Raw genomic sequence first — 15,578 nt, forward strand, 5'->3', positions numbered from 1 at the left:
CTGTTGAGACTTACGCTTTTTTGATGAAGCTTCACAGCTACTTTGGCCCCAGGTGTCGCTATTCCAGACAAGGCAAACTTCAGTTGCAAACCTGCCCCAGTTGGGAGCTCAAACTCGTTGTCCATGAACATGTAGTGGACAAATAAATCCTTGTCAACACCTTTTGAGATGGCTTGTGCAATCTGTGAAACAAGGAAATGAACACTAAGAAATCTACGCTTTGGAATACAAACATTTTGTACTTTAAAAATGGATCATGGAATGATTGTAACTATATAATCCAAAAATAAATTTAATATAGAGTACAGAAACTAATTTCTACAGATTCCTTGCTTCAAAAATGTACTAAAGACTGTTTATCAAAATCTCAGCTATAAACAAATACTAGATTCTATCATCTCCTGCCTTGATACGCACAGATCATCTACCTTGACATATACATACAAAGGTGAATTGGTTTAGATATAACATGTAACATTCTGGCTTCCCTAAAGTCAATGACAAAGCATTTTTTACTACATCTTCTTTTCATTTTAACATGATGAATTATTGCTTAATATTGAAATTTAGTAGTATAACATAATGGCCAACATTAAGATTTTGGCATTGTTCCAGTAGAAATCTCAATCATACAATAAGATCTGAACCTTCCCTTTCCTTCCCCTCACCCATCTTCCAGGAGGACTCCACTTCATTATTGAGCAGTCTTCATGAGTTTCTCAGAGTCTTTCAGACTAAATCTGGATATTTTATTTTAAACAATTTTATTTTCATGCTGGTATCAAATATCCATTCTTTACGTAACAGATAAACACAACCTAAATCTTAAAAAAAATCTTGTAGAAAAAACCCAAATCAATAATACACATTGGTGCATTAGAAACATACCATTTCGGGAACAGTCTGAAGAGTTTTAATGCTCTTTAAAATCATGCTTCCCAGCAATTTGAAATCACTGAGTTTCATGTACCCAAGTTCTTCTCCTAGGATTCTCAGATATGCTCTTCCTCCAGGAGCTTCCTTCTTGCCCAATTCTTTTATCAATTTTTCAAGGTTAAGCATTATTCCTTTCATGACATCCTGAAATTTCAGTCAGAAAGTAGTAAAACACATTTATGAGAAATCTGTAAAATCATATGTCTAAAACAGTTGCTTAGTGAATGTCAGCTAATCTGCACATGCACTTCTTACAGATTTGTCTCCAGACAAAGGCCTCTCCCACATATAATTAAGAAAAAAACATTGTTAAATAACATTAAGGATTTCTATTTTAGCTTACCAGAAGAAGAGAGGGCTTACATAAAATAAAGAAGTGCTGTAATTATTGTGTAAAGATAGGAATGCCATGCTGCACAGAGAATGTTTTCAAGCTGTACCTGATCCTGCTTGCCATCCTGGGAGTAACCAAAATAGTCAAAAAGTGCCTTGGAAACCTGCTCTGGCACTCTGCCGTCAACCCAGTACAAGGCCTTGCTTGCAGTGTCTGGGAAAAATCCCTTCTCTCCAAACAAAGCTTCCAGTGTTGGTTCAAACCCTTTTCCATCCAAGCCAAGCTGAAATGAACAGGACAATGCAGTAACTGAGACAGTTTCCCCACTTCTTTGGAGCTTTATAACAAACAGACTTTCTGGGGAGCAAACAATGCATTTAATGTGTATCCTACAAGTCTGCGATCCTTAAGGGAAGATACAGAATACTAGGTCATACAATTAATTTTATCTCTGTGGTGAGGTCCAACAAAAACCCTACACATAGGCTGCATTTCTCTTAAAATCTACTATGAGTACTTCAGTGTGCCAGTAATGATTCATTAGCATGAAGTCAATTTGTTACAGATGGGTTCGTTTTACCCTAGCTGAGGCCTTTAATAACTCCAACAGGGTCGTCCATCCAGTCAGTGGCAAGTGACATCACATAACGGATGGCTTGCTCTAAAGCCCATTGAGATCAAATGAAAGTCCCCTTGTAATCATAGTGATCTTTAGATTTCTCCCAAAGCTTGTAAAAACAATACATTATTCAGAGAAAGTTGTTATAAGCAAACAGAAATGAGAAAGAAAACAGATGAATACTAGCAAAAGTTTTTGATAATTGTTGTACCTCAAAGATATCGCTTGGGTGAAATCCATACACATTCAGGGTGGTTTTTAGCATAGTCTCTTTAGGAACATAGCTGTTTGGATCAAATATCACATTTCCCTCTACTTTGGCAGAGACAGGATCAACTCCAGGTACAGAAACTCTTTTGGAAATCTGATAATTTTGTGAGAATTTTCTGAAATCTTTGGCTGTTGGAGCCTGGTTTCCTTTCAGAGCTTCTTCAACTTGGCTTTTTAGACTAGGAAAGAGGATAGCAATGCAAATATGATTAATATAAATTCCAAAAACATACTTAGTCTTAGTTGAGGGATTTCTTGTGTCACTTGCAGACATTCATACAACTGAGGTGATTGTAAACGGCTAGTTGTCTGCACATATTAGTAGTAAAAATAAGACTTAAGGGAAAGGCTGTAAGCTGGCCCTGCTCTGGCAAAGCCATAGATTTACTCAGCTGATGTGCTTGTTCAAACAAAGAAAACAAAAAGCAAACATAAAAACAAGCAAAAAATGCACTGCTAAATAACTACCACTGCAATTGTTGACAGAACTTTGTTCTTCCTAGGAGACCAGTATATAACTAAATTTTACTTACTCTTCAATGCCTACTTCTTCAGAGTCTAGGATGTTGGCAATGTGTGAGGCAATAAAGCTTTCCACTTGCTCGTTCTTCTCCTTTGTGAGGACTCTCAAAATCTTTGTAAGATCACTTGGGGAAGGATTTTTCATCAGTATGAGATAGGCTGCTAGGCGTTTGTCTGTAGGGGCATCCCCTTCTTGGAATGCTTTCAGAAGTGCTGAACGGTCCTATGTAAATAGAGAAAGGTTTGCACTGATGAGCTGGCTAGTAGGTGATATTGCTAAACTCTTTTGGGAATATATAGGGTGAAATAATTTCCGGGATGTAATTTTTTCAGGACCGCATAACTATTTCTATACTTTATTTCTATAACTGACCAAAAATGTTTCATTGAAGCTATTTTGATAAAGTTTCTTTTGATAGAAAATATCATAGAAATTATGGTTTTATTAAAACTGATTTTCTTATCCTATATCTGGCAGGTTACTTTTTTGTTTAGAAACTATTCTAAACAAATAGTTTTGATTTTTGATTGTTGGGAATCAGACGTGTTCTGGTCTGCAGACAAATTCTCAAATTTTGGAAAAAATATCATTCAATGTAAGAAAATAAGGTGATCAAAATCTGCTGCTGCAGTAAAATTGAAAACATAGTTTGAAAATAAATAATAAATTAAATTGAATCCGAGGATGTGAGCTCCAGGTGTTTCCAGGCTCCCCGACTCATTAAACCTTGTCTGGGAACAAGGGCATGTCTCTTGGAGTAGAAACTTGTTGATATTGAAACTATTTCACTATGCTAAGCTGAAATGCTCTTTTTAATGACACCCATTCTGTAGGAGGTGCTTTAATGTCACTGTAATGTAAACATAAATCTAACCAGTACTATTAATAACAATGACAACAAAATGCCAGTATAAAATAGGGTCCTGAATGTTTCTTAGTTAAATCCATTTAAATTTGGGGTAATTTGTTAAAACCACCTTTAAGTACAACTCCATTTAAGACACTCTAACAGGAACAGATCCAAACTTCCCATTTAAACTGAGACTATCTATACAAAGTAACTGCATCTCAAAGGAGCAACACTCACTAAGTCAGAAGTCTGCAGAACTTCTCAGGTATGTGTAGGGAAACTAAACTAACTAAAGGAGTTCTAAAGAAGCCAGAGACAGATAAAATGGAGATAGCAAAGTATGAAAAAATAGGAATGTTTTTGCATATTCAGTAACTTCTGTGAACAGTCAAGGTGCACTGAAGACAATTTATACTGGTTCTTGTGACTCAATTTACCTCTTCAGTAATAGTCATTTTCCTGAATGCCTGGATGGCTGCTTTCTGAACTGAAAGTGATGCAGCTTCATTTCTGATACATGTCTTAAGAAAAGATTTCAGGCTGGGTTTAGCTTTCTCCATTACTGCACCCATGTTTCCAATAGCCTGTCAGTGATGAAAACAAAGAAAGATGATAAACATTTTTTCTCCACTAAGAGAAGTACAGTAATATATGTGCTACAATTTAAAATAATAGCCTGCATAAGGAAAGAAGGGAATAAAAATACCCGAAGTGTGAGGTATGTGAGTTCATCTTCCCCAGAACAATCACTGCCAAGCAGTGATACCATGAAATCTGCAACATCTGTTATTTCCTCTGTCACAATCATCTTCTCATTGTAGAACCTAAAGAAATAGAGACACGCATTAAAAACAGAAGAAGAAAACTGGAAATGTCTATTTATTTTTTATTCCCAAAGAGCAAATTCATGCGAATAACAAAAAATCCTCAAAAAGTGACTACTCTTGGGGTTTACTCTAAGTAATGTTTGTAATGTTTTCTTGAGGTTATTTTGTACAATTACATGCTATCATTACTTACTTAGTAACAGAATGACTCAGGCCATAAAAAGAAGCTCTGCTTGGCTGATACTGGGCCATGTTAAGAATCTCCCGTATTCTTTTCGGAGTTGGAGAAGGCAATAGTCCCAAGGTATATGTGACCAGGTCTACCACAAGCGGGTTCACGTTTCCAGTTCTCAGTATTTGAAGGACTGCGCCATAGCATTCTGGAGTCCCGCACTGAGTCAGGGCCTGAACTGTGATGGAACTGAAAGGAAAAGAGATGACTTTGATTAATTAATTCCTTGTTTGCAGCTATCACTGCATGCTGCATCTTTGAAATAAACATTTGACAGGTTTATTAAGGTGTTTCTATATAAATGTTATATGCTTATGCATGACTGGAAGCAAATCACACATCTGCTTATCAAAAAGAAGCTGCTTAGTTTTACAAGTTATACTAATAACACGATTAGCTACGAGCAACAAGAAAGTATTAACAATACTATAATTACAGAAACATATCTTTTTTTTCTCCACAACAGACTTTCCCACAACTTTAAGTATTATAATATAATATATTGAACTAGAATAAGGCTCTAGTCCCTCTACAGACTGAGGACATAAAGTATGTGTAAATTAACTCAAGTCCAGCTAGGACAGAAGAGTAAGGGTGGGGAGTGGAGGGCAGGGTCAGACCAAAGACTTGTGCCCTCCTATGTCTCAAAAAATCTCACTTTCAAAAGTGTTCTTTGCTATAGGTCAGACTTAGGAGTTTGGAATTACAGTCATTGTCCTTGACAAAATTGCATGAAAGATATTTGGCTATAATAACATATCCACAGGATTGAGTCTGGCATACATGCTTGGGATGGTGGTGGGGAGAAAAACCCTGTGCTGGGTTGTGTTATACTCTAATTTATAGTTCAGCTTCTCCAATAAGTTCGGAAGTTTTGATGGGGGAATGATCAAAACAATATTAGTTCTTCATAGAAGGCTAGAACTTTCAGATCCGAATTCTTCTATTGTTCTCATACATTTAATGTTCAAGTTCCAATTAACAACTGAACATTTCTGATGGAAAAATGAGAAATCCACACGTTTTACTCTCTCTAGATAATTCTGATACTTATCTTTCTGAAAGACATTCTTTACATCTAATTAATCTCTAATGTAAAACCACTTGTGGCAAATCATGAACTTTAGAATGGATTTGCTATGACATTGACATGGGGTGTACTTGCACAATGAACTTTTGTTATATACCTTGAAGTTTCCATCATCTTTGGTACAAGAGAGCCAAGAGTGGTGTTATGTAAACTTCTAAGTCCAGAAACAAATTTGTAAAACAGTCTTGCTCTCTGCTGGTTCTGTTGGGAGGCTGTAAGCTTCTGCAGTTCCTGAAGAATTTTCAGAACAGCATCCCCCTGCCTGGGAAATTTGGCATCTGTGCTTTCCAGTGCAAGTCCCTTCTCTTCCAGTTCATCTAGCAAATAAAAAAAATGCATTCATTATGTGTTTATCAACAAGCTATGTTCATTTTTACCTTCTGTCATACATTCAGTATAAATACAGACTCTCTATATTATTTTATATTATAATTGTTGAAGTTTAACAGCTGAACAGTTTCTAAACATAATGGAATGGAATTTAATTGTAATTCTCCCAGAAGTTGAATTATACCTATTTGCATAAATTCATTTAAATTTTCATGAAGATGATTCCTTAGCACCTTTTATACGAGCATAGTTTGCTTTTTCAACTTTTAATTAATATGTCTTAGGAGAAATATGCTATGACTAGGAATAACAACTGCATGTCAAAAAAGTGTGTTTCAGAACCAAATATATAGTAATCATGGACTACTTACATTTGGCAGCTGAAGCCAAAAGTTGCATAAGAAATTATGGTTAGCTAAAAATTGTTCATTAAGCTAATTTCCAATAAGATTAAAATTACTTTCCAGGCAAATTATAATTTTTTAATTATAAAGAATAATTTCAAAATTAAAATGAAAAGACAAAGATTATTTAAAATTACTGTGTTTTTAAACTCTTCAGGTTTTCCCATTTCGTACACCGACCCTTCTTCTGACTAAATTGATCAAATTTAATTAAAAATTATGAATTGTTTTGATCCCCTCAAGTGCATCTTTAATGAATTCACTGTTTAAAAAAAAAGTGTTCGTGTATTTAACCTGTATTTATATTTCGTCCTTGTATTTTTATTATTGATAATTGCAGCTATACCTCCATCAAAATTTCTGTTATTGATCTTTGGGGTATCTTCAAGCTTCAGTGTCTGGTTGACCTCCGTCATCACACCATAGCGATTTCTAGCAAACAAAGAAAAATTCAGTGCTTTAGTTGAGTCTAAGTACCTTTGAGGGTTCTTGCCTTGCCTCCTGCCTTCTTGAGAACAAAACACATATTTGGGGATGAAGTCAGGGCAGAATGTGATACATCTCCATTTAAAATGAGTATTTATAAATAAAGGTTAATGATAAATAGTGAGCAACCTACTTGTATGAGGAAGGCAGAAACAGGTGTTTTTCACTGCAGACAGCATCTCTTATATGCCTTTTCTTTGCATCAATATTGTAATGACAGAATTGAGTGCTTCTTAGAAGGGTAGATAACGGGATATTCTGTAAAATAAATATTTTGGCAGTCATTTTACTGAATAGTATAGGAAACATAATTTTAAAGGCTGCCACAGTTTTCCTGTAATATTAACAGTTACAGCATATTGGAAACAAAGGTGCATAACTGGAATCATTCTCACACAAAGACAAAATTGTGCCAGCATCAATCTTTAGTCTTAAGTTTCTTCATAGGCAAAAATCCCATTGAAATTTTCGCTCAGGCCTTACTGAGGTGTTTGGGTTAGTAGTTACTTCATGATTGACCCCCTGCTGCCTACAACAAAGGACTCCTTCATAGAAACCAGTTTGTAATTTTTAGAGTAGTTCAGGCCCCTCATAACAGCTGATGCTCTTTTTAATTTCACTCTTATTATATACACTTTAAACATTTCTACAAGCTGTAAAAGTGGCAGAAATTATAAAATGTGTTTTTTTAGCATGATATGAAATCCTGATTTTTTTTTGAGGGAAAACATTCAAAAGTACAGATGCCATGATACCAGGAAGAAATCTGCCAATATTCATGCAAGCAACTGCACTTGATCATTGCAGACTCACGGGATATCAAACCATTTACTTCTGGGCATTTAGAACACTCTCCTCCTTCACATCACATACACATCAGGGTTCTGGTGATGTTTAACATGGAATGGGAGTGTTGAAAGTTTTGACCAATAAAATTAAAAATTGGGATATGATCTGATAGGTTATCATGCAATCAATAGTACCAACTCCACCTATGAAAAGCTCTCCTTCTTCTCATGAATAACATGAAAGAAGGTAATTACACTCTTTCTCTGCATCTGTTTTTCTCTATTGACTGCCAACAAAACCACAGTCTGATCTAATGAAATGGTGCAGAATACCTATTTAAGCCTTTAGAAGATAAATACAAAATATACTGGTTGTAGTAGTTGTTTATAATTTTAAGTGATGTAGTGAAGAATGTTATATAATTTTTAATGGTATACTTACTAGTCCTTTTACAATGGCAATAGGGCTGACATAATCTCTGATGGGACTGAAGTTGTCACAGGCTTTCAGGTCCCTGTTAATTGAAATATCTTCCGCAACATTTCCTTTTCTAGATTTGAATTCAACTTCACTGTCACATTTTCCATATACAGTATCCTGGAAAGAAGAAAGAAATCAGTGTCTCTCTTCATGCTGTCAGACATTTTCTGATCTAGCTGAAAGGCACCCTTTCTCAACTGAATTTCCAGGTCTTTTGAAAATTCTGTTCAGGAGTAACTCTACTAGGTAAGGTTTCTTCCATTTGTTAAGGAAATAAGGTGAATGCTTTTCAAAATACCTACCATGGAAATTGTTTTTACATTTTCTACTGTTTCTGTTGGCACAAGTAGAGCTGAGATGATCCCTCTCTTGAGATTTAGTACATTCAGAGGTTCATCCTTCTCTGGATACAGCTTGACTTTTGTTCCATCCTGAATGTTGAATTTTAGCTCATGTCTGTCCAAAAGAACCCCAACATTAGTATGAAATCATGTTAAAGCCACCTAGTGAAGAACATATTATCAATAAACTGATAAGCTATAGCTAAAGCATCATTTTGGCCTGTCATTATTTAGTATTCACTTTTGTTACTATTACAGAATATTACAATTAAAGCAGCAAAATTCTAACCAAGGACATTCTGGTGTCACCAGACTACGTCATCTAAGGACAAGCAAATATCAAGAGCAATGGCTGAAAGTTGGAATTGCACAAATTCAGAGAGGAGATAAGTAAATTTTTAGAATGAGGTAATTATTAACTACTGCAATATGCCACAAAATGATGGGAAGGATTCTCTGTTAGTTGCAGTCTTTAAATAAAACCTTGATTGTTTTCTGAAAAACATATTTTAATACTGTCTCAAGCTGTTTTGAGATCTATGGCTTGTGAAACAGGATGGAGTGGATACTGAGGCACTGAAATAAGCATGAAGGTGCATGAGCAGAACATGCACTGACAAGCACTGGAGACTAGTTGGGTGGAGCAAGTAGTAGCAATAAGTTACGAAAGCAGATAAGTAAGGAAAAGATAAGCTGCATAGGTCATTAAAGATCATGATAGGAAACCTGGACTTCAGTCTCAAATGTCCTTCTATTGCACAGTCTTTGTACTATGTCAGCAAAGGAAAATTATCTTAAAACGTCTGCAGATATCCATTTGAGAATTTGCTTACAAGAAGGAATATTCCACTTGAAATAATATTTTAGGGAACTACCCAACAGTTTCCTGATGTAGATGATATAACTGACAAAGACATTCCAGGTGAAAATTCTGGATGGAAAAACCTTCCCTAATAGCAATTGAGAACTGTGCCAAGTTAGCCCTAAATTGTATCAGGGAGAGTTTTGCTGTGGAACCAGCTTATAAATCTGCTATGTTATCATGAAATGTGTTCTCTGCCTGCAAAAAAAACATAGTCAGGGCAGACTGTACCATTACAGCCTATTCAATGTTAAGGCTACAAGTACTGACGGATTGGTTATTGATAATTGATATTGCTTACTTGGACATTGCATTTGCAAAGTCCTCTGAGGTCTTTGACTTTTTCAGCATGGCCCTTCCCTCAGTGTCGACACCAAATGTCTCCCTTAGGGAGCAATGCATTGTCCGCAGGATGAAGTGGCACAGCTGTGGTACCTCCAATTCAACCTGAAAACACAAATACGATGTATTTATCCTTTTTTCATTATCATGTTTCCAGAATCATCCAGTTACAGTTTTGAAAATATGGTCCTCCTTGGGTTTGGTGGAGTGTCAGAATCAGTCTGCTAGCAGCTGTTGGGAAAGATTCCAAAGTGCTCTAAATAGGTTAAAGTAACTTGAGGGAGAAGATACGAAAGCAGTTATTTGCTTGGCTGATGGCACGGAGTATAGTATATACACGGTAAACAAGCAACTTAGGTCCTTAATATTTATAGTACTAGAAGAACTCTGTGAAGACTGGAATCATTACACTGATCAGTGCTTAGAGTCTGTCAGAATAGTGTGTGCTAAATAAAAAATAATTTCCCCAGTAACTCCATTTCAGAAAAAAAATCGTGATGGGAACATCTTGGGGAAGACAGAGGGACATTGACTAGGACCTTTTGCTCCTACAGTCCTGATCATGGCTTGACTTACCACCAACAGGCTATCAAGTGGTCTTATGGCATCAATGAGCTGTTTTAGTTCAACTCTAGAATTGTTTGATGGACATTGCTAGACTCAGCCTGGAAGCCAAGGAAAACTGAACTACCAGGTCTTCCCCCTGTCTCATGTTAAAGTACAGCCAGATCAGGATTGAAATGCACTGGTGCAGTGGCATGAAGGACTTCTGCCATCCTCAATGCCTTCTGTCTAGGACAGGGAGGGCTTAGTCTTCAGGACTCTAAACATGTGCCTCTCAAAAGAACAATCTTGTTTGAAAAAACACCGAAGGATGCTCCCCAGTTGCCAGCTCCCATGTTATTCAGTATACAATCCCATTGGGTTGTATTTACTTGTCTTTCCTACCTTGCAAGTGATTTTTGAACCACTTCGAGAATCTGCTGTTCCTGTGATCCCATTAGATGTTTCTGCTTCATATAAGTAAACATATTTTCTGAGGTGTTTAAATCTGGTTGCATCTTCTGCAGTTAGAAAAACAAGAGTACTGTTATGACTTGGGTAGGATATGTATATGTAGATCCTTACAATACACACTTAATATTGTGCAACTAAAATGAATACCACATATAAACAAAGCATGAGGACCCTCCCACTATTTCCTTTTATATTTGCTACAGAAGAGTTTTCAGTCAAAGAAGTAATGCCTTCATGTCAGCTAGATACTTTCTGAACCATAAGTTATAGCTCAGAGAAAACTTGTAGGGGAAGCATAAGTTTTTGTGTCCACTGCTGTTTGATGAGATCTGACAATATGACACCATCTGGCCTTCAAATCATGCCCCATTAAAGTTAATGACAAAAACGGGAGAAAACTTAAGATATGGAACTGTTTTAAAAATAACCCTATTGCTTCTAAATTAAACCAATCAAATGGTAGTTTTCAAATTGGTACTAAAATTATTCATTTCAGCTCAGATTTTTCCATCATAATTCAAATGCAAGAAGCTGCTTTATCTAAGTCACAGGACTGAGACTGGAAGCAAATAAGCACAGAAAGAGACAGAACATCAAAACTAGCATTCCTCAATACCATTTCCCCTGAATCTACAGAGTATCCTTCTGCCCCAGATTCTCGTGAAACATGATCTGTTCTAACTCAGTTATTGGATCAGCAAATTTTACTAGACTAGACTTTTTTTAATGGAGATAAACTTTAGTTATATGAAGAGCATCCAGGACAAGCCAAAAGCACTAAGTTACAAGTAAGAACAAGGCAGGAGGAAATATTTGCAGAGGTGTTTCTCTTTTTATTAAAGGAAGCCACAAAACCTAATCTGCTTCCTCAAAGGGATGAATTTCACCTGTGTTTAATTTGTCCCTGTTGCTTTCAGAGGCAATTCATCTGTAATTTTAAACCCTACAAACAGGCATGAATGCAGTAACAGAGACATAAAGAAAAGAACATTTTGGCTCAGTGACAAATACAGGGATAGAAGATCTTTTGGTATCTGGAATGCATGATGTAGGCCAAACAATGTCCTCAATTACAATTCACTTCCATTATAACCTCAGGCATAATTTTAAACTGAACATATGATTGGGCATTTTAAGTGACCGTGTTAGAGCAGTTTAGGTCTACCTGAACCAGAAGTTACTGTTCCCTCTGTTTAGACTGAGCAACTCACTGGGACTGTGACACTGTTGTGATGCTGAGTGAAAAGCAATTTCCTAAATTGCTCCTCTTTGGTTATTGGTGACTGAACATATTAGAATCCTGATCTACTTTTACAGAGAAAAAAAGGTAAAGTCATCTCGGTGTAAATCCACACGCCCACCATCAAATCTGTATGATTTTGCTTCGCTATACCTGCCATACATGTAGTTTACTCTTTCTCTTTTACAAAATATTTCTCATGTCAGAGGCCAATGGCAATGTTATCTTGCCATTTATGTCACAGAATTGCATACTTAGAGAGGAGAATAGAATATTACTATAAATCTCATATTTCCTCCTTGGACTACCACTTTTATAAGCTTTACATACTTTAATAGTGTTTTAACTAAGATTACTTTCATGTACTTGCTAAACAGAATTAATATAGTTAATACTAGCTATCATACAGTAATCAGCATCTTTCTTACAAACATTTGAAAACTGAATTATGTAATTAATTTTAAAATTAACTGCTATAAAAAAATTCAACGCTATCTCTGTCACTCCTGGCTATCCTGGACTATAGCACTGCTTAACTGTACATTCTCAGAAATTTTCGCAACACCAGTATCTACCACACTAAAGCCAAAAGGCTAATTATTGCTTCATTCCCTGCTTTTAAACAGAAATAAATGGAAAAGGAATAGGGAAATGATAAGCTTAGAAATGCAAATATCAAATAATTTATTATATCAAAATTACACAAGAAATTGGTAATGAAGCCCAGAAGTCTTTGAGTTGGTTTAGGCAGCTGAAATGAACCCAGTTGCCTGGAGATGGTGCTAAAGCATCCAACAAGGGGAAAAAAAACCTGAAGACCCAAATGGACAAAGAACAAAACAACTTATTCGGTACTTTGACCCTATGGTGGAACATTATGTATCTAACCAAGCAGTCAGGGCCAGCCAGAGTTCATTACAAAGATAGGGCATAAAGTCAGCATTTCCTGAGTCTTGACTTGCTTTAAGAAATTGCTGTCCTTGCTGACAGAGTTGATGATTTATTCTACAGGTATTTAGTTAAATATTCAAGTGCAATTCTGTGGGTTTAGCAGCCACTGTCAAGGGTAAACGAGAAGTGAGATTCAGCCCACAGCAAAGTGTAATCTATATAACCTCACTGCTACAGATTCACATCTGATAAACAGGGATTTCTAGATTAAGGAATATGCACCTGGCAATTAAGAAATCAACAAACCAATGGAAAATAGTTTCTTAATGGGAGCTTTTTAAAAGTTTAGAAATGCAATCTCAGCTTCTCCAATTTTAGGAAACTTGAAATTCTTTGAGCCAAGACTTACGGATAATTAAATACCTAAAATAAATGGCAATAAAGACTTCAGAATATTGCAATCACTTCTGTTTCAGTTATTTCAGAGGAAGAGATTTATGGATTAGGAAAAGTCAAGCTTTGAAAGATGTATTCATTTAATATAGCAACATAAGATAAAAGCAGATGCAAGAAATCAGTTACTTGAACATCCTGGATTTCCGGTTTCAGGCGTTTCTTCTTCTGTAAAGAATAAAAACAAGAATTAAAAGCTGGAAAAGCAGTTTGTAGCTATAAAACAAGGGCTATGGAAATATAAATGGACATACTACATTTTCATTGTAAGATCTTTTTAATTCATACCAACTTTTGATGTAGTTTGTCACACTGATGTAAATAACAAAGTTACTATTAACATTGACAGTACAAAGTCAAATCTAAAGAAGAGTTACAGTAGTTGCCTTGATATTGTGAACTAAGAATTGGATCTTTAGGTTACTTTGATTTAAACTGAGAAGGATCAGCTTCTAGGTTAACAAGTATTTTTAAAAGCCCTATGTTATGTGAAATAGAAAGTTTATAAATGATGGGCACAAAACATAGAGGCAGACAGATGAAATGTACCATCTGACATGGTTTACTTCAAAATTTTAGTCTATTTGAGCACACAAAAATACTGCTATATTTTGCTTTTTGTACATTTAAAAAAGGACAACTGACGATTAATACTACAATTCTCTGCTATTAAAACTTCTGAATATTGAGGGTTCACTCTTTGGAGGAAAAGAACCCCTATTGGAAGCCTATTCAAGTTAAGAGAACCATTTGCTCCAATCTGAATTAGGTATGTCCCATATGACTCTATTTAAAATAAAGTAAAATAAAATATAATCCAGTAAATTTGCTGCATTCATTTGATGCTATGTCATTCTTTGGGTTATCACACATGAATGCCAGCACTTTTCACAATATTCTCTGAAGACTTTCCAAGTGTTCATTCTGGGAATTCTAAGGTTGACCACTCTACAGAAATAGATCGTACCATTAATTACAGTAATAGCAATAGCAACAGCAATACTATTATTACTATTAAAATAGTAATAACATTAACAATAACCATTAGAAACAAGTGCATCCTTTAAAATTGTATAACGTCAGTCAACAACAGAAGGTTAGTGCAACAAAGGTGTATTTATGACGAATTTGATCTGCATGTAAAACCAGACCTGCAAAATTGGCCCCAGGCTCACTTTCCTCCTTAAGGTTCCTGAAGTCTTCAGTAATGCTACAGTGTCATATTCTAAAAAGCCACTTCTTGGGAAGGAAGGATAGCTTGCAATCCACAGCACCATATTGATCTAGGCTGTCGTTTCTGATCATAGGGAAAAAACCTCTACTGGCCTACTTCTTTAAGTACTACTACTGATGACTATGTCCCTTTAACACAAAATTGTATTTCAAATGTCAGTATTGCCTACATTTTGCTTTATTGCTCTCTGTCTTCAAATTTGCCGCAAGATAGGTAAGCAACAGCTGGGACACCTCTGTATGGTATCTCCAAGCTACGGTATCTCCATGGGTGTTTAAAAGGACAGCATTACAGGAAAACAATTAGGCCAAAATAAATTATGTGAACTCCTTACAAGTTGCAAAATACATTAAATCTGACCAAAAGACACCAGGCGACATTTGTGACTTTTTCTACGTTGGGATCCTCCCATGACTGCACAGTCCTACAAAAGGAAGAGATGACATCTTGGCCACACTTACTCTCTCTAATTCTATGAGCCATTGTCCTGTTGATTTTTGCATTATTTTTGCTTGAATAGGTTCATAAATAAAGCAGCAAAAAGTGCTAACATAAAAGGCAGTACTTACGTGTGACAACATGACTGCTGAGCAGCAAGAGCAGCAAGAGCTGCACAGGGCCCATGGTGAGCCCCGAACCCTCTTACTGCTCTTTCTTCTGATTTTTCTTCTCTCCCCTCTTCACTTCCCTATTGCCTTCAGAGGGAGAATGAGCCTTCTGACTTGGACTTCCATTTATATAGTCTGTAGCAAGCAGCTGAGGCAAATGGTTTAGAAAGCTCAGAGCAAATTGCCAAAGGTCCAAAGGTGAGAGTCCCAGATCCTCACTGCATTCCACAGAACGCTCTGCTTTGGTTGCTGTGAGTCCCTGAAGGCAGAAGACAAAGCATATACTGGACATAAGTCACTCTTCCAGTTCACTGTTCTTTTTTTTCTTTAACTGAGTTTTAAAAGCAAAATCCCACAGCTACAGACTCTAACAATGTATTCAAATATATTTCCCATGTCTACATAGGAATGATTACAATG

General features: G+C 36.1%; 1 protein-coding gene across 1 annotated transcript in view; it reads right to left on the reverse strand.

The window, feature by feature from the left end:
- APOB (apolipoprotein B) overlaps positions 1–15,174 on the reverse strand; it is a 38,390-nt gene extending 23,216 nt beyond the window's left edge. Inside the window, exons 1-17 of the mRNA XM_068406481.1 lie at positions 15,120–15,174; positions 13,446–13,484; positions 10,664–10,779; positions 9,675–9,820; positions 8,473–8,626; positions 8,132–8,287; positions 7,035–7,159; positions 6,762–6,847; positions 5,779–5,998; positions 4,553–4,780; positions 4,239–4,356; positions 3,970–4,116; positions 2,693–2,904; positions 2,101–2,338; positions 1,377–1,553; positions 889–1,080; positions 15–182 (exon numbers count right to left, since the gene is read on the reverse strand). Of these exons, the coding sequence (XP_068262582.1) occupies positions 15–182; positions 889–1,080; positions 1,377–1,553; positions 2,101–2,338; positions 2,693–2,904; positions 3,970–4,116; positions 4,239–4,356; positions 4,553–4,780; positions 5,779–5,998; positions 6,762–6,847; positions 7,035–7,159; positions 8,132–8,287; positions 8,473–8,626; positions 9,675–9,820; positions 10,664–10,779; positions 13,446–13,484; positions 15,120–15,174 (2,577 nt within the window). The remainder of the gene's footprint in view (positions 1–14; positions 183–888; positions 1,081–1,376; positions 1,554–2,100; positions 2,339–2,692; positions 2,905–3,969; positions 4,117–4,238; positions 4,357–4,552; positions 4,781–5,778; positions 5,999–6,761; positions 6,848–7,034; positions 7,160–8,131; positions 8,288–8,472; positions 8,627–9,674; positions 9,821–10,663; positions 10,780–13,445; positions 13,485–15,119) is intronic.
- Between the last annotated feature and the right edge of the window lie 404 nt (positions 15,175–15,578).

This window comes from Nyctibius grandis, chromosome 1, assembly GCF_013368605.1.
Source record: "Nyctibius grandis isolate bNycGra1 chromosome 1, bNycGra1.pri, whole genome shotgun sequence".
Classification (NCBI taxonomy): Eukaryota; Metazoa; Chordata; class Aves; order Nyctibiiformes; family Nyctibiidae; genus Nyctibius; species Nyctibius grandis.